The sequence below is a fragment of the Caretta caretta genome, chromosome 2 (assembly GCF_965140235.1).
Source record: "Caretta caretta isolate rCarCar2 chromosome 2, rCarCar1.hap1, whole genome shotgun sequence".
In the NCBI taxonomy this organism is placed as follows: Eukaryota; Metazoa; Chordata; order Testudines; family Cheloniidae; genus Caretta; species Caretta caretta.
This window is the reverse complement of record NC_134207.1, coordinates 211,745,719-211,769,615: the sequence shown is the minus strand read 5'-3', so window position 1 is coordinate 211,769,615 and position 23,897 is coordinate 211,745,719. Positions and strand designations below refer to the sequence as shown.

At 44.1% G+C, this 23,897-nt stretch overlaps 1 protein-coding gene across 5 annotated transcripts in view; it reads left to right on the top strand.

Moving 5' to 3' along the window:
* The window catches only part of LOC125631513 (ATP-dependent translocase ABCB1-like), a 61,521-nt gene that overhangs the window by 23,036 nt on the left and 14,588 nt on the right, over positions 1-23,897 (top strand). For all 5 annotated transcript variants that reach the window (XR_012667222.1, XM_075125802.1, XM_075125800.1 and 2 more), the window contains exons 14-22: positions 1,367-1,570; positions 2,799-2,969; positions 6,241-6,402; positions 7,245-7,490; positions 10,588-10,734; positions 11,692-11,796; positions 12,464-12,541; positions 13,812-13,895; positions 16,818-17,021. Coding sequence is in view for 4 of the 5 variants with exons in the window: in XM_075125802.1 (XP_074981903.1) it covers positions 1,367-1,570; positions 2,799-2,969; positions 6,241-6,402; positions 7,245-7,490; positions 10,588-10,734; positions 11,692-11,796; positions 12,464-12,541; positions 13,812-13,895; positions 16,818-17,021 (1,401 nt within the window). In the remaining variant the exon portion in view is untranslated. The remainder of the gene's footprint in view (positions 1-1,366; positions 1,571-2,798; positions 2,970-6,240; positions 6,403-7,244; positions 7,491-10,587; positions 10,735-11,691; positions 11,797-12,463; positions 12,542-13,811; positions 13,896-16,817; positions 17,022-23,897) is intronic.

Here is a 23,897-nt window from a genome sequence, read left to right as displayed (position 1 = left end):
TCGGGGGGGTAGGAAAAAACAAGGGGAAATAGGTTACCTTGCATAATGACTTAGCCACTCCCAGTCTCTATTCAAGCCTAAGTTAATTGTATCCAATTTGCAAATGAATTCCAATTCAACAGTTTCTCGCTGGAGTCTGGATTTGAAGTTTTTTTGTTGTAATATCGCAACTTTCATGTTTGTAATCGCGTGACCAGAGAGATTGAAGTGTTCTCCGACTGGTTTATGAATGTTATAATTCTTGACATCTGATTTGTGTCCATTTATTCTTTTACGTAGAGACTGTCCAGTTTGACCAATGTACATGGCAGAGGGGCATTGCTGGCACATGTTGGCATATATCACATTGGTGGATGTGCAGGTGAACGAGTCTCTGATAGTGTGGCTGATGTTATTAGGCCCTGTGATGGTGTCCCCTGAATAGATATGTGGGCACAGTTGGCAACGGGCTTTGTTGCAAGGATAGGTTCCTGGGTTAGTGGTTCTGAGGTGTGGTATGTGGTTGTTGGTGAGTATTTGCTTCAGGTTGCGGGGCTGTCTGTAGGCAAGGACTGGCCTGTCTCCCAAGATTTGTGAGAGTGTTGGGTCATCCTTCAGGATAGGTTGTAGATCCTTAATACTCTCTAGTCATGTGATTACAGACATGAAAGTTGCGATATTACAACAAAAAAACTTCAAATCCAGACTCCAGCGAGAAACTGTTGAATTGGAATTCATTTGCAAATTGGATACAATTAACTTAGGCTTGAATAGAGACTGGGAGTGGCTAAGTCATTATGCAAGGTAACCTATTTCCCCTTGTTTTTTCCTACCCCCCCACCCCCCAGAAGTTCTTGTTAAACCCTGGATTTGTGCTGGAAATGGCCCACCTTGATTATCACACACATTGTAAGGAGAGTGGTCACTTTAGATAAGCTATTACCAGCAGGAGAGTGGGGTGGGGGGAGGTATTTTTTCATGCTTTGTGTGTATAAAAAGATCTTCTACACTTTCCACAGTATGCATCCGATGAAGTGAGCTGTAGCTCACGAAAGCTTATGCTCAAATAAATTGGTTAGTCTCTAAGGTGCCACAAGTACTCCTTTTCTTTTTACTGATATTAAGGGAAGTCAAAATTTGGATTTAAATATTTGGGGATATCCTTTTTGTTTATCCTGCTCCTTCCATTATTCTAGTCTGAGGTGATAGTGAAGACACATTTTTAATTTTTCCTGGTCATGTTTTAAATTTTCTTGCTTTATTCCATGTGAGAAGCTACTAAACAAATACTTAAGTCAATTATTATATCATTATTATACCATTATAACAACTAATTATTTTAAACATAATACATTTCCTCAAACTCTTCATTTGTCTTTCCACTCAGATTACCTTAGATGGACGAGATATTCGGACACTTAATGTAAAGTGGCTAAGAGAACATATTGGCCTTGTAAGCCAGGAGCCTATTTTGTTTGCTACAACAATAGCTGAGAACATTCGCTATGGCAGAGAGGGTATTACTGATTCTGAAATTGAGAAAGCAGCTAAAGAAGCCAATGCTTTTGATTTTATATCCAGACTGCCTGATGTGAGTTGATGTACTTTTGAGCATCTTATAACTATGACAAAGTCTTTGGTTTCTCTCTCAGTTCTTCTGAAATTTTGTGGCCGAAATTCTCTGCTGGTGCAAATAAGTAGTGCTTCACTAGCTTTTCACTGATCTTTTGCCATTTCTTCCAATTGACAATTTGGCTCACAATGTTCTTAATTTAGAATACTAACTGTGTGTCATGTGGCAACATTTTTTTAATAGGGTAGATAAGGAATTTCTGTGAACAATGAGAGATTTTTCAATTTGCCAGATTGTTTTTATTCTATTTTCTTCTGCTAGGTATTATCTATCTTTTTCCCACTTCCAATATTCCTGTCTTTTGTATGTATTTTTTTAAACTGGCTTGAGATTGGCAAACAAAATTGCTTTAATGTGGTCCTGAGTAGTCACTGGTTATTATTTCTTGCCAATCAAATGGCTGGATTCCTTCAGCCAGTTCTAGTTTGTCTGTTTTTTCACTTCAGTTGCTTCTTTTTTATAATAATTGAAAAATCTAATTTTAGAGTACATTCTTTAAGCTAATAGAAAACCATCACACCACATACTAATTCCTGGCCAACTAGAAGGTGAGACCGAGACAAAAATGTAAACCGATCGTTAGATGTTGCAGTTCAAATACAAGACAGCACAGAGCTTTTAGCAAGCAAGCGAGCTGGTCTGCCAACCGACTTCTGCCTGTCAGCTTTCCACCTTCCCCTTTATTCTTTCTCTCCCCCTGCGCATTACATTCTCCAACAGATAAAAGGAATACACTGGCTTTGTTTAACATTCTTATTTACCAGTTTCTATCTACCGCATTCCTTGCTCTCGAGCCTTGAGCCCAGTCCTGGGAGGCTTCCCACGGTTCATGTCATCTGGGCGAGATTCCAAGGTTCATGCCCTTGAGAGGAGCTGTGTGTGCACAGCTCCTACACAACACTCCGGGTGTGCCCTAAATATTGCCAAGCGCATGAACCTTGTATGAATCCTACAATTAGACATTTTAAACTGTCCTCTGCCTCAAGGGGGAAGAAACACTGAATGTAATTGGCCAAGACCGTTTTTTAGAAGTAATTTTTCTTAACGCATTTATTTGACCATCCATCACAAAACTTTTGAAGAGGGAATTTCTGATTGTGATAGTAACAATAAGATTGGGGGAGGGGGTTTAAAAGGATTTTAACTGACCCCTTCTGCAATCTCTATGCTCCTCTGGTTTTCTCAGAAATTTAACACTATGGTGGGGGAAAGGGGAGCTCAGCTGAGCGGAGGGCAGAAACAACGAATTGCTATTGCTCGTGCCCTGGCAAGGAATCCCAGGATTCTGCTGCTGGATGAAGCCACGTCTGCTCTGGACACTCAGAGTGAATCTGTAGTGCAAGCAGCTCTTGATAAGGTAGGAATCCTATTGCTGGTTATCAATCAATATTAAGAAGCACAACAACCATATGGCAAGCTTGACATTTAAAGACTATAGCATGCCATCAGTTTTTAAGCATAGCTCTCCACTGGTTTCAAGAAGGGCATTGAAATCCATAGGGATGCATGCTCAAATTTTGGTGTCATGATATGACCCTGTAATAATTAATCAAAACTCCATTAAGCAATCTTGGGTTGCCGCCCCGTCTTCTGCCTCTTCCCCTGAGGCCCCGCCTTCACTGCTCGCTTCTCTCCCCCTGCCCCCATTGCTCTCTGGACCATCTCAAGGAGCTTGCCTGCAGGTAGGAGGCGGCCCGGCTGAGCAGAAGCTGGTGCACGTTAATGACCCAGCACTTCTCCCCACCCTGCAGTAACTGAGCTTTTGGTTCAGGTGCCATAGGGTTGCCAGGTCGCCAAAAACTGGGCACCTGGAAACCCTAAATGGCACCTGGACACAGAAGCCAAAAAACAGACTATCCAGATAAAAACCCAGACAGGTGGCAACCCTAAAGCAATCGCAGGCTCGATTTCTCTTAATGTCATTCCTGATTGCCAAGATATTTGCATGTAGACAGAAGTTTTCTTTAATGCTGGCCTCTACCACAGACAAGCAATTGTGATGTAAGGCAGGAGGTGGTGAACTGTGAATGTGGCATCAGTAATTTAACTCCTACATTATCAAAGCAAGGTGCCAGAATTGTATGAATTTCTTCAGGGCAATAATAAAAATACATTGTGCTTCTACATCACTGTATCTTATCCAATCATTAAACAGATGTTTTAATAATTTTCATAACACTGCTGGGGTTTACGGATTATTTTCTCCATTTTTAAAATGAGGAGACTGAGGCACGGACAGGTTAAGTGGACACACGGTAAGTCAGTGACCAAATATGGAGCTTCACCTGATTGTGGCCTACAGGACTGGGCTGCAGCATTGCTTTAGGTTTCTGACATTTATTTGTATATAACCAGTGGTGTATCATAAAAATAAGCTCTATGAGAAAGCTTGCCTCCCATTAGTACTCAGTAATAGTAAACACAGAATAGCATAAGTTCTATGCTTGGCTCAAGGGCACTTTATGGCCCACAGCATTTATCTGCAATAAATTTTAAGTCGGTGGGCCTAAATTCTGCCTTCACTTATACCCATCTGACCACACTGATATCAGTTAGGGTTGCCAACCCTCCAGGATTGGGCTGGAGTCTCCCGGAATCGGCATCCATCTCCTGGTGACCATAGAAAGCAATCCAGGAGATTTTAATCGGCTATTTTAAGAAAATTAGATTGTCATGTTGGAGAGGTGGAGGGGGAGGAATTCTCCTGGAATAGCGTCAGTCAGTGTTGGCAACCCTAATATCAGTGGTAGTGCATGGTGTAACTGAGGGTAGTATTTGGGTGCTGAGCCTTTATATTATGCATAGATATCATTATTTATACTGAATTTTACACACACACACACAAAACATGAAAAGAACATTAAGGTTCCAAAGTCAAGCACTCCAAATTTAGGGAATGACAGAATTAAAGTTGCCTGGTCAACATTCATTTGGACCCCATGTGTGTCTGCATTAAGGGATAGTCTTCAATTAAACGATCACATCCTATTTTTTTCCACAGGGCCCCTGCTTCATTCAGTGCACAGGATGGTGCTTCATTCAGTCCTAGTGAATATTTCTTTTTATCCTCCGCATTCAATGTATGCCCCCATGCCATTCAAACCCTGCTCTGAAAGCAAAATTATTAACTTCCTCCTGGGCTTTTCTGTACCTCTCATCACTCTAATATCTGAGTGCTTCATAAACACTATCTTCACAACACCCCTGACAAGTAAGGTGGTAGTATTACTCCCATATTACAGAAGGGGAACTGAGACACAGAGATGTTAATGTTGAAAGTGCATACTACTTTTGGGTGCCTGATCTGCGATGCCCAGGACTCAATATTTCAGAGAGTTTTGCATTATACAGCACTATATATGTTAAAAGCACATATCCCATTGACTTCAGTTGCAGCTGTGAATGCTCAGCACTTCTGCAAATCAGACCCCAATGCCTCAAGTCAGGCACCCAGAAAATGAGGACCACACAATTAGTACCAACGTGTGAAAAGTTTGGTTTCACTGGCTTGCCCAGCATCATATAGTAACTCTATGGCAGAGACAGGGCTAGAATCCAATTCTGCAGGGCAGTATTCAGCTGCCATAACAATAATGAGACCATCCTCTCTTTTCCTGCAGTCCCCTGCCTCATTCACTACACAACATACAACTTCTGCAACAAATAAGGCGGGTTTCCTGCAGACAAGAGCATCCTTTACTGCATAACTTTGATTCCTTCCACAATGACTGTTCATTCTGCTCTCCCTACTCTTGTTTTGTGCCTGGAGCCACAACTCCCCCTGACTATAGGGAGGAGAAATTGCAGGCAAAGTGCTGCTCAGTCTCCCTCCCCCCCCCCAGAGTCCTGGGCTGGAACATGCTTAGTCACACTGTGGGGATGGTGCATGTGCACTCCTGTCATACAATGCAGCATGCTTAAAGCAGACTGTTTCTTTGGAGAATTTAGCTGCTGAACACTGACAAGTATTTACTGAGCACGTGCAAACTGAGATTTTCAGAGCCTCATAACTCGGCCAAATTTGGGCAGATTTTCATGGGAATGGTAAAAGGCACATCCCTGATACCAGTGAGACATGCCCATCTCCTCCAAATTTCAAGTCCCTGCTCTCAAGCATTTAGGTGATAAAAGCTTCTCAATTAAAAAGTTATAAGAATGTTTTAATATGGGCAAAACAACATTATTTTCCTCTAATCTCATTCTGAGAAACCATTGAACCATTTTTGCTGAAATTTAAAAAAACAAAACAAAAAACCACCACAGCCTGAGGCAGATACCAGCATGGAAAGTTTCAGCCCAAATAATTAAATCTTGGCAAAGTTATAAGCATCTGACAACCAATCTTCCAATTGGAAGGGTCAGGCAACCTTAGCTATAGGCATTGGTACCTACACAGCCTATAAAATTAATTCACTTTTCCCTGTCATTATTATAAATGTGGATTTTGTAATCAGAAGTGTCCTTTGGTTGTCAAATCAGACCGCATGCATGGAAATAATGATCAGCTATAAAGGGTCAGCAGGGCATTTAAGCTTGCATTTTCCACACTATTGCTGTGCTGTTAGGTAGGGATTTTTTTTTTCCCACCTCATTTTAAAGTACCTTTTTTTTTTTCTCCCTCCTGTAAGGCTAGGGCTGGACGTACCACCATTGTGATAGCTCACCGGCTCTCCACAATCCAGACGGCTGACATTATTGCTGGATTTCACAATGGTGTTGTTGTTGAACAGGGAACACACAATGAACTCATGACATTGAAGGGTGACTACTATTCTCTTGTGATGCGGCAGGTAATGATACAGCACTCCTGACTAAATGCTTCAGATTTACTGGCCGTCTCTCTACTCCAGAAAATTATCTGTATATCTCACTCACAGGTGCTGATTTTTGTATTTGCCAGTGGGTGCTCCTCTCCCCCCCCCGCCCCACCGTGTGTGACCTGTGGGAGGGGCCTTGGGAGAGAAGAGGCCAACCAGGGGAGGGGCCTTGGGGGCAGTGTGATGGGCAGGGCCTTGGGGCGGAGCCACAGTCCAGGTGCTGGGACCCACAAAAGATTTGTCCAGCCCTTCAAGTGCTGAACACCCCGTACTTTTTTTTTTTTTTCCAGTGGGTGCTTGAGCCATGGAGCACCCACAGTGTCGGCGCCTATGATCTCACTGGTACTATTGCTGACACATGCAGGTTCTGCACTCAAACAGCTGGGCCATTTTCGCTTTGCAGTTTCTGCATGTTTTCTAGTTGAGTGAAAGTTGATCAGTCAATCTTGTTTATAAGTTGGAAGTGGTTGTTTTTCACGGGTAGCAGTGCTTCACATTTACCCAATGTAATGAGTCAAAAACATAACTGAGCAGAGGAGGTGGATGACATCATCACAGAACTGTTAGTTCCCAGATTTGACTGAGCTATGTGGCGGGGGGGGGACATACAGAACCAAATTCTCTGTAGGTGTAAGTTGCAACTGCACCAACTTATACTGGCAGAGAACTTGGCCTATACAAATTACTATGTGAAAGTGACCACGTAACCAAAGTGGTGGTGGTTTTTTGTTTGTTTCCATACCAAGTATACTGTTCCTTCCCCTTGCGGCAAACTGTCTTGTGACTGTGTATCACTATTCCTTGCTTGTTACTAGGGTCATAGTGGAAACACTCAAAATGAGATATCAGAATGTGATGAAGAGACACAAAATCTAGATGATCTCAGGATGGAGAACGTGACTGATCTTGGCGGTTTTGAAGAACCAGGAATCCTTGAAATGGAAAGCATTCCTGGTAGATTCAGAAAGTGTAAAAGCAGAAAGACCTCTTCTAAAAAAAAGTCATCTGAAAAGAAGGAGACAGAGAACAACAAGGAATCCGGTGGCACCAAGGAGAAAGAGGTTAGTGTTAAAATTCAGTTTAATCCTAAAGTTTAGTGATAGCTTGTGAGAATAGAAACAAAGGTAATTTTATTTTCTTTTTTAAAAAGGCCTTAAGCCATGCCACCTTTGCTATGATCCTGTCATATACAACATTGACCTGGATGAATTCTTGAAATTGGGAATCTTCAGAGAAAATACAGGGGTAAACAAATCAGTCTGACCTCTTGAGACAGAATTAACCTGATACACAATATGGTGGTAAGGAGGTTTATGCTTGTTAGTTATCTTTTTATTAAGAAGTTCAAACAAGTTCTCAACCTCTTGTCAAACTTCATAAGATTAGGGTGTTAAATCCACTGTCCTGGCCAAGTTCCTACTCAAGTAATTAAATTATACCTACTTACACAGACATGGTGTTTTACCAGTGGATGACACAATCCTTGTGATATGTATCCCAGTTTGTAAAGCACTTTGGGATGAAAGGTGCTATATAAATGCAAATTATTATAATTAATAATAGTGTTGGCCACACACTAAACAGAGAAAATGTTCAAATCTCTATTTTGAAATGCAGCCTAAATTAAAACAATAGAAAAGATTTACCTTTTTCTCCAACCACCTCTCTCTCTGTTTCAATAGGGCCAGCTCCGGAGGTCCTTACTCTGTTTTTATTCAGACAAAATTCCCCTTCCTGTTAAGGTATTTTGCCTGAGTTAGAACTGAATAAAAACCAGGTAAGGACTTCAGGTTTTAGGCCCTGCTTCAATGGAGTCATTGAAGTTAATTAAAGGAATTTCAGTGGTCTCTGGATTAGACCTTGTCCATAAGGCCAAACAAGGACTTTATTGCAGAATATATATATATGTTAGTTTGAACTGCACACAATATAATTATTCACATCCTTGTATGAGGCTGGTTATAGAAGACCTACAGAACTTTTTTCAATGATCTGCCAGTGCAAAGAGCTAGAATATAAACGTAGGGTGAAATCCTGCTGACATTGAAATCAATGGGAGTTTTCCTGGAATTTCTTCTATAATATGTTTGATTCGTGAATATAATTTCAGAATCCATAATGTACCTAACCTTGCCAGATGTTTGTGTTTTGTTTCTCAACCTTTCTCAGCTCAGACCCTATGTGTAATGGTCTGTTGTGACCCAGAGACTTCCTGAGACACCCCTAGACCCAATGCCACCCGACCCTGCAGGGATCCATCAGGGGTTTGGTGGGACTCGGAGCTAAGATTCCAGGTGTTCTAGCCAGATGTAAACAGGTGGGGAACTCCCCCCACCAACAACTGGGGGGAGGGGTGGTAAACCAAGACATACCCTCCAAAAACACACAAACCCTGCCCCGCCCCCCCCCACAGCCCACTGGGGGGTGGTGAGAATAAGGGGCTGGTGGTAAAATGGAGAGATTGGGAGTCTGGGGATGTAAATGAGGAAGGAGTTGGAGGGTCTGGGGAAGGAAATGGTAGCAGAGGGGTGTGGAGGTGCAGTTGGAGGCTGGGGGAAGGATATGGAGGCAGACAGGTCTGGGGGAGGGGGGTCAAACTGATAGCTCCCGGAAAACCACAGACACCTCATGCAGCCCCTGGAGAGAAGAGGGTAAAGGAGTGGAGGGATTTGGGGTCCAAGGGTTACAGTGAGGGGTGGGGGGGAAGGAGTTGAGGGAGCTGGAGGCCACAATAGGTGGTATGAGAGAGGGAGAATCGCTTGGCTGTGGGGGAAGGCTACATCAGGGGTCCAAAATGGGGTGCAGGACAAGGGTTATGGAAGAGGGAGTGTTGCCCAGATGCGAGGTGGGGGTTACATCAGGGGGTCAGTGTTTGCCAGAGATTGTGTTCCCAGCTGCTCTCTCCCAGCTCCTGTCCCACTGGGCTGGCTGGGCTTGGCTTCCCACTCTGGGTGTTGCAATCTCAGAGGTTGCAGCACTGCTCAGGTTTGGCCTGGCCATCCTGATGAGGGGGCCAACCAGGCCAAATTTGTGAGAGTGGCATTGCAGCCATGTGCACCAGGTCACAAAGCCCAGAGGGGGAAGCTGAGCCCAGCCAGCCCTGTGATCCTTAAATGCATTCAGATGACCCAATTTTGGGTCGCAACCCACCAGTGGAGAAACCCTGTTCTAGGAGCTCTTTTTTTTTATTATAGTACAGTCTTCTGGTAGAACATGATGCAAACAATATGCAGCAGCTGGATGCATTCTTATAATGTATCACCCAGAAGTCCAGAACACATTTTTTATCTATTCATAACTATTGCATTTGGGCCTTGTCAGAGGAAATAGATGGCAAGATGCATGGCTTCAGAATTCATACTGTTTGCAGTAAAGTGAAGAAATCAGATGGGAAGCCATGAAATTATTTGTCACAAAGTTCAGCATGCTTGTATGGTTGAAATGTGGACAGGCTTTTCCAGTATCTGAAACACAGGCAAAGCTAACCAAGCGAGGCCATCGCAACTGGCCAAAACCTCATCTAATAATCTGTACCCGTTCCTATGTTTTCATTTCATTTTCCACAACTTCCTCAACAAATGTGTGGACATTTTGAATAGTTCAGTGAAGCTGAATTGAGCTGCCATGTATTTTTTTAAGGGAGATGAAGCCTAAATCACTGTTTCATATGCCTTTTCCATGCATCTGGTAATGATTCATAGTCTGTATTTTGTAAAAGACAAAACAGACTAACTGACATAACGAGACCCAATTGTATCCTTGCCAACCCACTAGCATTTGCAGAGGCTGAACTAGACTGGTCTTTTTGTGCTCAGAACAGTGAGACTTTTAGGTCGCTATAATGATTCATGAGTTAAAGTTGCAATCCATGGTCACTGACCCTATCTGACATTTCACTGAACTATATAGACCCCACCCACTTAGACTTTTGTGAAATTTATGCCTGCAGATTTTTTTGACTTGCAATTGCAGTTTTAAGACCTTAAATTACAGAGTGGCAAATCTTCAGTCTGTTTTCTTATTCAATGTGTACATTGGAGGCTGGGGCGAATTATCTGTGAACAGTTGCTAGGACAGTTTACTGATTTACCCCTGAGCTGGGGAAATTGTCATGTTCCACAACTTCCAGTGAACAGCTGAATTTTATCTCTTATGTAGGAGGAAAATCTTCCTGCTGTGCCTTATTCCAGAATTCTGGCTCTGAACAAACCGGAGTGGCTGCATATATTCTTTGGCATGATTGCTGCTGCCTTCTCTGGTGGTATCTACGCTGTATTTTCTGTTATATTTGGAAAAATCATTGGGGTAAGTTCAGAACTGGATGGTAAACTAACTTGAACCAGGCACAAATGCAGAACTTTAAATCCTGCCTGACCCTCCAGCTAGTCCTCTCTAGTGATGCCTTAGAGCCTCATTCTACTCCCACTGTCATTGAACTCTACAAGAGTCTTTCCATTGACTTGAGTAGGAACTTGATCAAGCCCTTGATCTCCTCTCCCCACTTGGGACTTCTTGCCTATTTTCCAGCCCCTGTATGTGGAATGACTTCATCTTTCCAGTGAAGCAAATCACCTTCCCTTATCAAACTCAGTTTTCACTTACCACTCTCCACTGTTGTGCAGACTCTCTGCCTTGTACCTGACCCTGTTCTTTGCACAGTACCCATTCTCTTTGGACAGTAAGCTCCTCCAAGGTGCCTTGCATTCCACCATGTTTGTAAGTACCGGGGGCATCCATGGGACTGTCTGAATAATTAACCCCTTGATTCCTGAATCATTGCAGGAAAGAAATGGAGTCTTCCTTTGGATTCCAATATATGATTGTTGGAAGCTGCTGAGAGTTGGAGCAGCAGCCAGGAAGAATAGTTGGAGCAAGATGTTGAGGGAATCTTTTATCTTCAGGCAAGAGAAGAGGGGTGTTGTAGTCAGCTGGAGGGGAGGTGGATGGTCTGACGGAGTGACAGCATTCAGTGGAAGGCAGATAAGAGCTGGTGAAGTGGCAGTTTGGAGGCAGGGTTTAGTGGAACTGCAGGTCACAGGCAAATGAGGAGAGGGTCTGGTGGAGGATTGGAGAAGGAGTAGCTGATGAGAGGCGGGTCAGCTGGGAGAGGTGGAGTGACCTCCTGGCCAGCAGCGGAAAGCTGAGAGGTGGCAGAGTTCAGGAGCCGGGGAAGAGCTGAGAGAAGGTAAAGTTCAATCATTTATACAGTGTTTGTTTCTGAGCTATTGTAACTGGTGGTTACTTTGTGCTTTTCTTACATAGGCTTTTCAAGAAACAGATCCTGAAAAAAGGAGCAAAACCACCACATTGCTTTCTCTAATGTTTCTTGTACTGTCAGTGATCAGTTTAGTAACCCACATAATCCAGGTAAACTTCACTACATTGAAAAGTCAAAGCTAAGTATCTGGTCACATACATTATGGTCATGATTTTCAGATCTCCTTGAGAGGCTGTTTTGGGAACATAATGCAACTTTGTATTCACTATGTTTCTTATAAACTGTTCCAGAGCCAAGCCACTGAATGACTTAATGACTGGGCTGGTATGGAATACAGAACCTTACTCTTCTCGATTGCCAGTTACAAAGCAGCCCAGGGCACCAATGCCTGAAAGGTGCTGCTGACCGGTCTGTGTCCTGGGGGAATGCGTTTGGGCACAGCCCAGTTCCACTACATTTGTGTGTATGTTACAAAAAACACCGGCACAGTCGGCACTGTTAGATAGTAGAGTGAGTAGTGAGGCTAAGGAATGAGTAAGCCAGGAAGGTGACTTCACTGCTGACCTCTGCAGCTGGCTGCAGAAGAATGTGGGTGGGGCAGTATGATGAAACTTCAGTTTCCAGAAATACATGTAGTACCTTTCACCAGCTTTAAACTAACCTCTGAAACCATATCCCAAAACACTGTGTAGTTTCTGTAAACTGTGTGGCTGAACGGTTGAAATATCATCACATTTACAGGAGGTTGTTCTAAATATGACTGTACAGTCCAACACATACAATTCAACTGTTTTATTTCTTATTCTCCCTTTTCAGGGATTCATGTTTGGAAAGTCTGGGGAAGTTCTGACCAAGAGATTGCGATTTTTATCATTCAAAGCATTGATTCAGCAGGTATGGGTCACATTTCTGGGTAAGAGCAATAGACAGCAAATATACAGCACTCCTGCCATGTGAGCCAGATGGCTTTTGTGGGCTGTTTGTATAACACCATGAAAATTCCTGGTTCCATACGGCCTGTCTAGAGCCTCCCTTCAATACGGCTTCAAGAGAACCCATCCTTTTAGTGAAATTTTAACAATGCACAAGCGGCAAGTCTCTGAGCACACATGCAAAACAAAATAAAGCAAAAGCATGTACAAATTAACTCAGTGCTGCTAGGAGAGCTTTCTAATTTTGATGCCATCTCTTTCAATATAGACCATACTGAAGAGTGTATAAAACATGCATGTATCTGAGTGCATTGGTATATTTGCAAAGATTAACAAAACAAAATCTCTATCTGCCCCGATGGTCATGATATAAATGTTTAGATAAATAGGTTTAGGTCTGTTTGCATCAAACTCCATAGCAAACGGACCATATCATAACAGGTATAGGTTCTCAAAGCATTATCTTTGCTCACTAGAGTGGTTTCTCTAGTAAATATGACCAGTTGGATCAGAAATGATTTACAATAATACTATTGCAACATGACTGTCCTTGGATACTCCCTGTTGATGGATCCCTGGGAAAGGACACACCTCTATTTGTTCCTGGCAGAGGATTCTCTGTGGGTGGACAATTTGGCACCTAGCACACCCATTGGTAGCGCTTGGTATCACAGGGTTCTGCATATGCACAGGAGCATTCAAAGGAGATAGGGGAGGAGAGAGAAAATTACAAAAAAACCCCAAATATCTCCTTCTTTTCCACTACCTTTAAGGATAATGACGCTGATTCTCCTCCCACATGCACCCATATCAATCAGGACTAGCTCCACAAAAGTCAGTGTAATATAAAACATGTAGGAGAGGAGCACTGTGCCCATCAGATGTTGATATGGGCGTGGAAGGCACTCCCATTATGGTGCATGACACATACGTGACTACATTCTAAAATCTTTGCAGTTAATAGCACCTGGATTGTTACCAGTTTAATGTTCTGAGGGTAAGAATAGTTTATTTTAAGATCGTTTTTAGTTTATCTGACAAATGTTACGCACTCTTTTTTTGTGATGAACATCTTAGTGCTTATGTTGTCTCTCTCTCTTCCCCCCACACACACATGCTAGTCAAGCTTTAAATGTCCATACACTGTACTAATGACCCTGACAAGTCTGAGTTACTATAAGAACATTTCATTTACAAAAGCAAAAATAACTGAACCATCTGTTCACTTTCAGGAGATTGGGTGGTATGACGATCATAAAAATGCCATAGGGGTTTTGTTAACCAGACTAGCTACAGATGCTTCACAAATCAAAGGGGTATGTTTATTTTTGTTTTTACGTTTTGCTTACAAATATGAATTGCTGTGTTGGCAAGGGACGATGAAGTTATTTTGGAAAACGAGTTGGTAAATCTACTCTAGAGACTGGCTGACACATTTAAATGGCACACTATCAATGTCTTGGAAACCGTTTCAGTAGTCCCAATTTATGACGACTATCAAAGCTTCAGCAGATGTTCGTATACCTTCCATTTCCTTGCTGTAAGCTGCTAAGTAAACAACTTAATAACTTTAAAAGTAAGCCATGTCCAAGGGCCAGTGTAAGCACTTCTGCACCACTTAAACCGCATAATGGAGCAAAGTCTTCAGTGTATCAAGTGGCCGTAAAGCCCCACTTCGGTTGGAGCTATAGTTGTGGGAGAGTTGCATTGCAGCCCATGCCTTGGCCTCTTGTTGACATGGGTAGATTTCTTCTTCCCAGCTCTATCCACTGCATTTCATGCACAGAAAGCCTGTTTATGTGGGCTTTAGGGGGTGAAGTGAGTGGTCATTAATACAGAGTGTCAGTGATAATAGAAGCTTGAGGGACTGTGTGATTTCGGGAGTGGTATAGGATAGGAGCCACTGAAAATCCTGCAAATAAGTATGGCAAATTTTGCAAAATTTGCCATAATCTCCCCTTTCCTCCCCACCACATGACCCAATTAAAAACATTCTGGAACATCAGCCATACTTCTTAAAATCACTCCTGAGCAAATGGTAATAAGTTTCCTGATTTATTCACTAGTTTAGTTTAAAATTAAATTAAATTTTTCTACTTCACCTGTCTTTTAAAAAAAAAAATCCTTCTTCAACTCCTGGATTCACTAGATCCTCAGACTCACTAGATTTCATACCCTCCCATCTCTTCTTTACTGGCCAGCACAGAGTGGGAATCAATCAAATATTTGACTGAACATACAATTACTTGAATCTTTAAAAACTGCAACTTAATTCTTGAGGATAAGGTCCATCATCCCAGCTGTCAAGGTAAAACGGGAAAAAGGTGGTGCACAGGATCCAAACTATAAAAAAAGAGCTTAATAGAGCAAAATGAACATCAGAACATTGCATTCTCCAGAGCAGTGGTTCTCAACTGGCTGCGAGCAGGTTTCAAGGGATCCGCCTAGCAGGGCCAGCATTAGACTCGCTGAGGCCAAGGGCAGAAAGCCAAAGCCGCACCTCCTGGGGCAGAAGCCCAGGGCACTGAACCCGCCACACGGGGATGAAGCCAAAGCCTGAACAATGCAGCTTTGCAGGGCCCCACCCAGACAATTGCCCTGCTTGCTACCCCATAATGCTGGCCCTTGCTTTTATATGCAGAAAACCAGTTATTGTGGCACAGGTGGGCCATGAAGTTTTTATAGCATATTGTGGGGGGGCCTCAGAAAGAAAAAGGATGAGAACCCCTACTCTGGAGAACAAAGAAATATCTGTGAGTGAGAGATGAGGTGGGTGAAGTAATATCTTGTATTGGACAAACTTCTGTTGGTGAGAGAGAGAGGCTTTTGAGCTTACACAGAGCTCTTCTTCAGGTCGTCATCTTCACGAACAGAAGTTGATCCAATAAAAGATATTACCTCACCTATCTTGTCTCTCTAATACCCTGGAACCAGCACTGCTACTGCTAAGTAAGTGGGCAGCCATATGTTATGCTAGCTGAAGTCTCAAAGTGATCTTTATGTGTAAGCCCCTAGAGTATATGGCAATAATTCATCTTGTTATTGGTTTGATTTTATAATTTTATTGACCATAAGTCTCTTGAGGGCAGGAAAGCCTCTGGCTAGCGAAGAAAGAATCATACTTCCCACCCAAGGTTTTCTTGATTTGTCCACAGTGCAATATTTGAAGATGGATTGTTTCCACAAAACTTTCCATTTCATCTGCAGGCGTGAATAGAGCTGGCCAATATGTTTTCAGTGAATGGTATTTTTGCTGAACTACGTATTTTTAGGGGTCCCAAATCTATTCATGAATTCAGGTCAAATTTGACTAATCGTCAAAAGAGATAGGGAGGGAGATTTGTTTTAAGTCTAAATGTTTCATTTTGACCATTTAAAAATATGCCATTTCTACTTTTGTTCTGAAATGGCATTTCATTTTCAAATTTGACCAAATAAAAAAGAGGAGAAAAACACAGCAAATGGCCAAATCAATACAAAAATTGGGGGGAGTTTTTAGTCCACCAAAATGTTTTGGTCAATTTGAAATTATTATTTTTTTATTTGACAAAAAAATTTTTTTTGTAATTGGTTCAGTTCTAATCAAATCAATTTTTCCCCCTGATTTTTCCAGTTTGGCCCCCAGTCTGAAGAATACACTATTTGCTCAGCTCGAGCCATGAGTATTGTCACAGTTTACATAGATCCAGTGTGCCAGTCATCACTTTTAAATTTCTTGATGACATGGATGTGCAGATCCTCAGGGAGAGTAGAGCTCTTTGGTGTGAACACTCATATCCTGCTGCTAACACTGCTGAAAAACAAAGTGCCTAATTAAAGGAACCTGTAGCTTCCATTATCTTCAGCTGATACACAGCACCTCTGAAAATCAGGCCCTAGGTGCCTTAAACTAGGCACCCAATAACTGAGATTCCCCAAATTAGAGGCTGTTGGCTCTTCATGATTTCTGTGCCTTGTTGTGGCACAGGAGGGCCCTGATATTTTTGTTGAAAATGTGGCCACATGGGCTCAATTCATCAGGCTTCCTGAACCTAACCCACAGATAGGGGTATTTTGCATATGTAATTGTCCATATGAGTTTTTGCATATATAATTGTCCATTTTAAACGCACAACATTTATGATTGTTCTCCCTCTGAATATTTAATTCTGAGGAAACAATGATTTCACACATTTGATCTATATTTTGTGTGTCAAGAATTAACTCTAACTTTGGACTGTTTTGTTTGCCTTTGATAGGCTACTGGAAGCCAACTTGGCCTGTTCACTAAGGCTGCCTGTACCCTTCTGACTGCCATCATTATTGCTTTTGTATATGAATGGCGATTAACTTTGCTTATCCTGGTCTGCATTCCTTTCATTATTGCTTCAAATGCTATTAGACTGAGCTCTGTGGCTGGTCACGTATTAAAAGATCGAAAAGCTTTGGAAGAGGCCGGAAGAGTAAGTTCTCCCAATATAAACTAAATGGGTATAATGTTATATTGTTTTAATGACATTGTTAGTGATGATTTTCTACAGAAATTACTCTGAAAATATATGAAATAAAGCAGTGATAAAGAGAGAAATTCTATTATAGTGGGATGCTAGCTCCACTCTAGCTAAGGTTGAGGATGACTTTTCTTATTGCTTTAAAATCCACACAGTTACTCATATTGCCTTGTAATTTAATGGCAAAAAAAATGTTAACACAAAGTTAAGGTTTCTTGGTGGCATGTCATCCCCTAGAGATCCTTGAGTTGAGCAAAACTCAAACTTCTGAACATCAGGAATTGCAGAGTTAAGGTTGTCCTCTTTCAGTAATTCCCCAGTACTCTCTGTTAACACACATACCTTTACTCTGCCAACCCCACAGTTGCTGAAATGTTCAAGCTCTTCACTTTCTTCTACAGTCCATTCAGTGTCACCCACAGGATTCCGTCTAACACTATGAAAGGACAAAAAAGGGTAGGGGAAGGTTGACCATGCTAGCTTCCCTCTAGCCTCTTTCAGCTATGCCTCACTGTGCACGTATTCTCACTGGCCCTTGGCACTATAAAGATTCAGAAGGTTCCAGATTGTGGCATACACAATCACACTCAGCCAACTTCCCAGAAATAATATCATACAAGTATAATGTTCGAACTGCTTTACAGCCTTTTACAGCTCCCGTGCCCTGATGGTACATCTCAGCTGGGAGGTCTGACTCCCAGCTCTCCTAGACATACCCATGCAACTCTGCTCGAGCTAGTGCACTAAAAATAGCAGTGTAGCTGGGGTAGCCAGGATGGTGGCTTGGATGAGCCTAACAAGTAGTATGTACCCAGGGAGTCTGGGTGGGTTTGTGCTCATGTGGCTAGCTCAAGCCACTGCTCGTGCCACCCTAGCTATGCACAGTGGATACATCTATGTGAGCTGGGACTCGCACCTCCCAGCTTAAGTGTAGGGCTACTGTTACACACAGGATACCATCTCAACCTACACTTTCACTTAGCCATCCTGAAAGCATTAGAATCCTTTCAAATTCCACCTCACAGCTGGCAATATCCTTTGTAATTAAAGCCTCGTGCCCTGTTACTGACATAACCTACACAATTCCACATAGAACTGAGGCATACTTCATCCTGAAGGTACACATGCACCTCCTGCCTTTCTCCACACATGCGCACACACACACACATCTCCTTATGTCTGAGTCACAGCTCTGTCATACATCTCGCTAACATACCTACCAAGCAGAGCTAACTAGTTCCTCTACTCTTCAGTACAGCTCCATCTGCCCCTGAGCATACTCAGTTTGCCTGGAGTGTGCATAGATAATAAATGCTTAGATTGCTCAGAAGCCAGCTCGCTACTGGAAAATACCCTTTCTAATACAGCCCCTGTGCCCTGCTAATGATATAATATAAGGTACACAATTCTGCACTGTACTGGTGCACACAAGATCCTGAAGGTACACACCTAGCTCCTCCCTTTGTTCAGGCATCGGAGGATGGCAAACACAGAGTTTCTCTTGTCCTAAGCTCCGCTCTCACACACCTCAGAGTGATTCACACGTGTTCACATCACCAACACACTTACCAAGCAGGCCCAACTACTGCCTCCACCATTTAGTGTAGGTACACCTAGCATCCTGATTGCAACTGGAGTCTATGCAAATAATTCCCATTGGCTACTGCCAGCTCTAGGGAACAGATGGAACATGGGGTGGGAAGCCTTTTTTTTTTCTTGTGCTGTAATAGTGTTAGATGGAGCCCTGTGGGTGAGAGTGAATGGGCTGTAAAAGGAGGCAAAGAGCTTGTACACGTCAGCAGCTGCGGGGTTGGCAGAGCAAAGGCATGAGTGTTAACCCGGCACTGCAGAAAAAGGGCAGAGGTAAGCTTGCCTGCACAACCATACTTGTGCATCTCCTGGTTTTCAGTAGTTGGAGTTTTGTTCCACACAGCATTCTGCAGGCACACGGCATACCCCCAAGCAACCTTAACTCTGCATTTAACGTCGTTCTTTGCTATGGAATTTCCTAGGTTGTTTTTTTTTTTTTTTAACAGGAAAAGCTATGGTGGCATTAGGAGGTAGTGGCCATATAGGCAGTTGTACATATTGTGTTCCACAATTAGTGTACTGAGCCAGCTGCACAGCCCAACACACACATTCATCAGCTGTGCCTCACTAGCCCTGCTTCAGCACACCGCCCCAGCCATGCTTCTGACCAATTCACTGCATTCCCCCATCCCCATTACCATGCAGAGGCTTCCCTATTGTAAGCAGGGAACACCTCTCCCTGAAGTCTTCACTCCCTGTGTACTAACTTTTCTATTGCTGTCACTTCCTCCCTACTCTAATCTGATTCACATGCAGTGGTTGGGATGAAGGACAGCTGTGTTACAGTGGCATAGTTTTCCTCGTCGGGTTTCAGAATGGCTAGATTTTGTAGCAAGCTGGTGGGAGAAATCACTGCTAGGGTTTGTGTTCCAAAACACTGACCATTTTATGTTTGAGAGAAAAATCCTCTGACCCCTTTCCGATAGATGTACCCCATCTCCAAAAACCATGAGGTGTCAGCACTTGTAATGGTTTCTGGTCAGCCATGAACCCTCCAATTTCCCGATTAATGTTCGTTCAGTAGCTTTCCTGTAGCGTTGGGGTGCACTGGTAGAGCTGGGGTATAGGAAGGTTGAAGTACACTGAAAGGGCTGGGGCTGCAGGAAAGTTGGGGTGCATGGGGATTGTGGTGCAAAGACAGCTGTGGGATGCAGGGGGTTAGGATGCCAAGACCAAGCTTGGGGTTGGAGTGCAGGAAGGTTGAGGAGCAGGATGGTTTGGGTTTATTGGCAGTGGGGGCACAGGGGGTTGTGGTGCAGGACTGGGGTGCACTGGCAGAGCTGGGGGTCACGTGCCTCCATCACCTGAACCTCCGACCTCGTACCTCCCTTACCACCTATTCCTATTTACCCCAATCCTCCCACCCAGCAGGGTTGCCAATTTTGGTTGAACGTATACCTGGAGGTTTCATTACATGACACAATCTTTAAAGATTAATCTTTAATTCCTGAAAAACAACTAGGAGTATGGTGGCTTTGTGGATACAGACTAATACTGCTACCCCTCTGATACTTTAATTCCTGGAAACTGCAGGACAATCCTAGAGGTTTGGCAACCCTAATTCCCAGAAAGTTTACACATCCAATTTTCCACCCAAACGCTTAGATTACATTTCTCCCAAAATGAAATGACCACCTATGACTCTGACATTGTAGCAAGCTCCAGACGCTCAGTTCAAAATTCCTTTTGTCTTAAGTTCATCACAACTCCCTACCTATCTTTAGCAGTGTTAATTGAAGGGTGAGTTCACAGCCATCCAGTGGTCTGTGATTCATCTTCCAGTCTTTAGTATCTACCTATGAACTCTAGCTCTAGAGTTCTAACTCTAAGTTTTTTGTTTTTGTTTTGTTTTTTTTAAAAACCCACCACCTAGAAACTTTTTTTTAAAATGGCTGGTTTTAGGGCTTCTTTCCAGAACATCTGGCTCAACAAATGTTAAGTTTGGGTCACTAACCCTACCTTGCCATCTCCTGAGGTGCACCACTATAAATTGGTGAATCTTATGGGAGTGAAAGATACGTGTAGTGATCCAAATTTGGGGTCATTTGACCAAGGGGTTCATGAGATGCCATCCCCCACCAAATGAGCAGCTTTTCTAAAGGTTCATTCTAGTAATGGTTTTTTGCCCATGGGGCTGATCCTGGCACAAGGGTCTCATGCACTTGAGGGTTACCCCCAGAAAATTCATTGCACCCACTAGCCCTTTAGGGGAAGCAAGATTCAGAACATTATTAGCAAAAGAGTTTGGCCATCCACTTAGGCTCTTGAGTAAAGGTCAAGCACTCCACAACTTACATTGAGCATGTATATAAACCAACCCCAAAGGATTTGCAGGTAGAATATCGTCATAGCAGCTGGATAGACTGAAGAGATGTGTAGTTAGTGTTTGTTCCTGAACTTACCCAGCTAGTGACCATTCGAGGCCCCCTTTGTTAAAAATCTGGGAGAGCGTGGCTGGCATGTTGCTAAAATCTGTTCCTACCAGGCTTTTGTTTTGGAGGGGGCGTGTAATGTCATCAAAGTATTTTTGTTTAAAAAAAAATAAGCATGCAAATGCTTGCTGGCAAGAGAGGACCATTTTAGGGGAATAGGGTGAGAGGGGGTTTGGGGCTGAATGGAGAAGAGACGGGATTATGGGGAGGAAGACAAATGGGGACAGGTGGTAGAGGAGGTTGGGTTTAGGGAATGGATACTGGGAATCAGACATGAGGGTTTGTTGCAGAGGGTCTGGGCGGAATAGGGACAGCTTCACATTCTCCCTTTCTGTCCCTTTTGTGTGTGTACGCTGGAATCTGGGGGACCCCCTAGCTCTCTAAGGGAGTCAGCCCCTCTCACCACCTTCTGCATGTCAGGTGGAATTTATGGGGGCCTTGCCTCTCTGGGGGTGTCTAACCACTGCACCTGTCCCGCATCTGTTTGCCAGGCTCTGAAGCTGCCTTGCCTACCCATGGGGATCTATCTGCTTTCCATCCCGCCTCTCATGTGAGCCAGGGTCTGCAGGAGGCATTGCATTCCGGGGGCATCTAAGCCCCTCTCCCTACCCCCTCACATGAATTGGAATATGGGGTGCTTTGTCCCTCTGAGGGAGTCTGGCCCCCTCTCTCTATCTCTCCCCATGTGAGCTTGGATCAGGGAAGTCTGGGTCCTCTGAGTGGGGAGCTTAGAACAGGCATACTCAGAGCATGCCCCACGAATACACTGCTGAGAGAGGGGTGAGGAGCTGAGAAAGGGCATGCTTGACGCATATCAGAAACTCTCCAACTATGGGGAGGGGGAATGGAAAAATCCACTGGCATGAATGGAGCAGTTCATATGTCTCAGCATAGGCACCAACTTTTCCTGGCACCGGTGGGTGCTCAACAACAGCTGTTTCGTGGCGGCAAGCGCTGGGAGCTGGGGGAGAAGCAGAGCTGCAGTGCGCTCAGGGGAGGAGGCGGAGGTGAGCTGCGGCGGGGGGGCAGGGCACCTACCAATTTTTCCCGGGGGGGTGCTCCAGCCCCGGAGCACCCACAGAGTCGGCGCCTATGCCTCTCAGAGCTAGGTTACTAGGTGTCTCAATTTTATAGGGACTGTCTGGATATTCGGGGCTTTGTCTTATATAGGTGCCTATTACTCCCTACCCCCATCCCGATTTTTCACACTTGCTATCTGGTCACCTTACTCAGAGTTAGATTCTGGCTGGATTCAGGCTGGGTGTTCACTTTCAGCTGAGAACATCTCATTGAGATGAATGAGCCACTTCACACCTCTCTGAGACTGTTATGATGCTGATGGATGTGTGGAGCACCTCTGCTCCATTGGTCTTCTAATTTTATACAGTGTTATAACTGAGCACCAGCTCTGCTCTAGCTAAGGTGGGGAAGCCCTTCCTGTTTAAAGGATGACTACTAAGCATGCTAAAATCTGTGTGTTTACACAGATTGTCTTGGAATTTGCTATGTGTCATGAAAGCATAGGGTAGGGTGAGTGATCAGAAGGTGGGGTCATTTGAGTAAGGAGTTCCCCACAGCCTCCAGGGGGGAAAAAATGTTCACAGATTCTAGAAGCTTTGAAGTTCTAAGCCCACCTTGAGCAGAAATCTGAGAATGAAATGTAAACTCTTGTTTTGTTTTAATTTGGAGAAATGGAATCTGAGCACAACAGATAGTTCGAGAGCCTTCTTAATTATGTTTGAAAAGAAAATTAATTATAAGGGGTGATTTGCAGTGCAAGAGTTAAGTGGGAAGAAGGGAGCTGTTTGGGGTCTGGAGCAAGGGATGGGGGAATAGGCGCCGACTCTGTAGGTGAAAAAAATTAGTGGTTGCTTAGCACCCACTGGCAGCCTCCCCCCTCCCGCCCACCAGTGGCCCCGCCAATCAACTCCTTCCCCCTCCCTCTCAGCGCTTCCTGTCCACCACGATCTGCTGTTCCGCAGTGTGCAGGAGGTGCTGGGGGTAAAGGGGAAGCAGCGGAGATGAGGTGCACTGGGGGGCGGGGGCAGAATAGGGTAGGAAGAAGCGCAGCAGGGGGTGGGAAGATGGGAGTGGGGCCTTGGGGGAGGGGGGCCTTGAGCAGAGGCAGGAAGGGGTGGAGTGGGGGGCAGGGCCTGGAGCTGAGTGGGGGTTTGAGCAACCCCGGGGAAAGGAGGAACCTGGCACATGGTGAGGAGGGATAAATGAGGATGGGTGGCAGGGGAAGGAAGAAGGGTTGGGGGCTCAAATAAGGGGAAGGGAGAGGATTAGAGGAGTGTGAGGGGTGGCAGAGGAAGCTGGTGATTTGGGGGTGGACTGAGAGCCCTGAATTCTCCCCTTCTGTGTATATGCTTGGATCTGGGGGAGCCCTGCTCCTCCATGTGAGCTGGGATCTAGGGACCCTGCTCTTCCTGAAGTGTCTGAGCCTCTCACCTTGCCCCCAAATGAAGACAGGATCGGGGGGGGGGGGCTAAAGAACATGCAAATTTAAACATCTGAAATCTAGAAAATGAAAAGTTAAGATACACGTAACCCTTGTGGGAGTGCTGGCCAAGGAGGGGCGGACTGGGTGGGCCTGGCATATGGCTGGGAAAGCCTGGCAGGAGCAGGAGTCCCCACTGGGAGTGGGTAGTAGGAGTGTGGGGCTCACCCAGCTCAATGTACAGCTCAGGCTGCATAATCAAGGTAGCATGCAGCCCTCCAGTGAGCTGCTGCCTGGAATACGTGTACTCAGAGAGCAAGGAGCAACTTCTTACCTTTTAATGGCTTCTATAGTGCCAGCTAATGC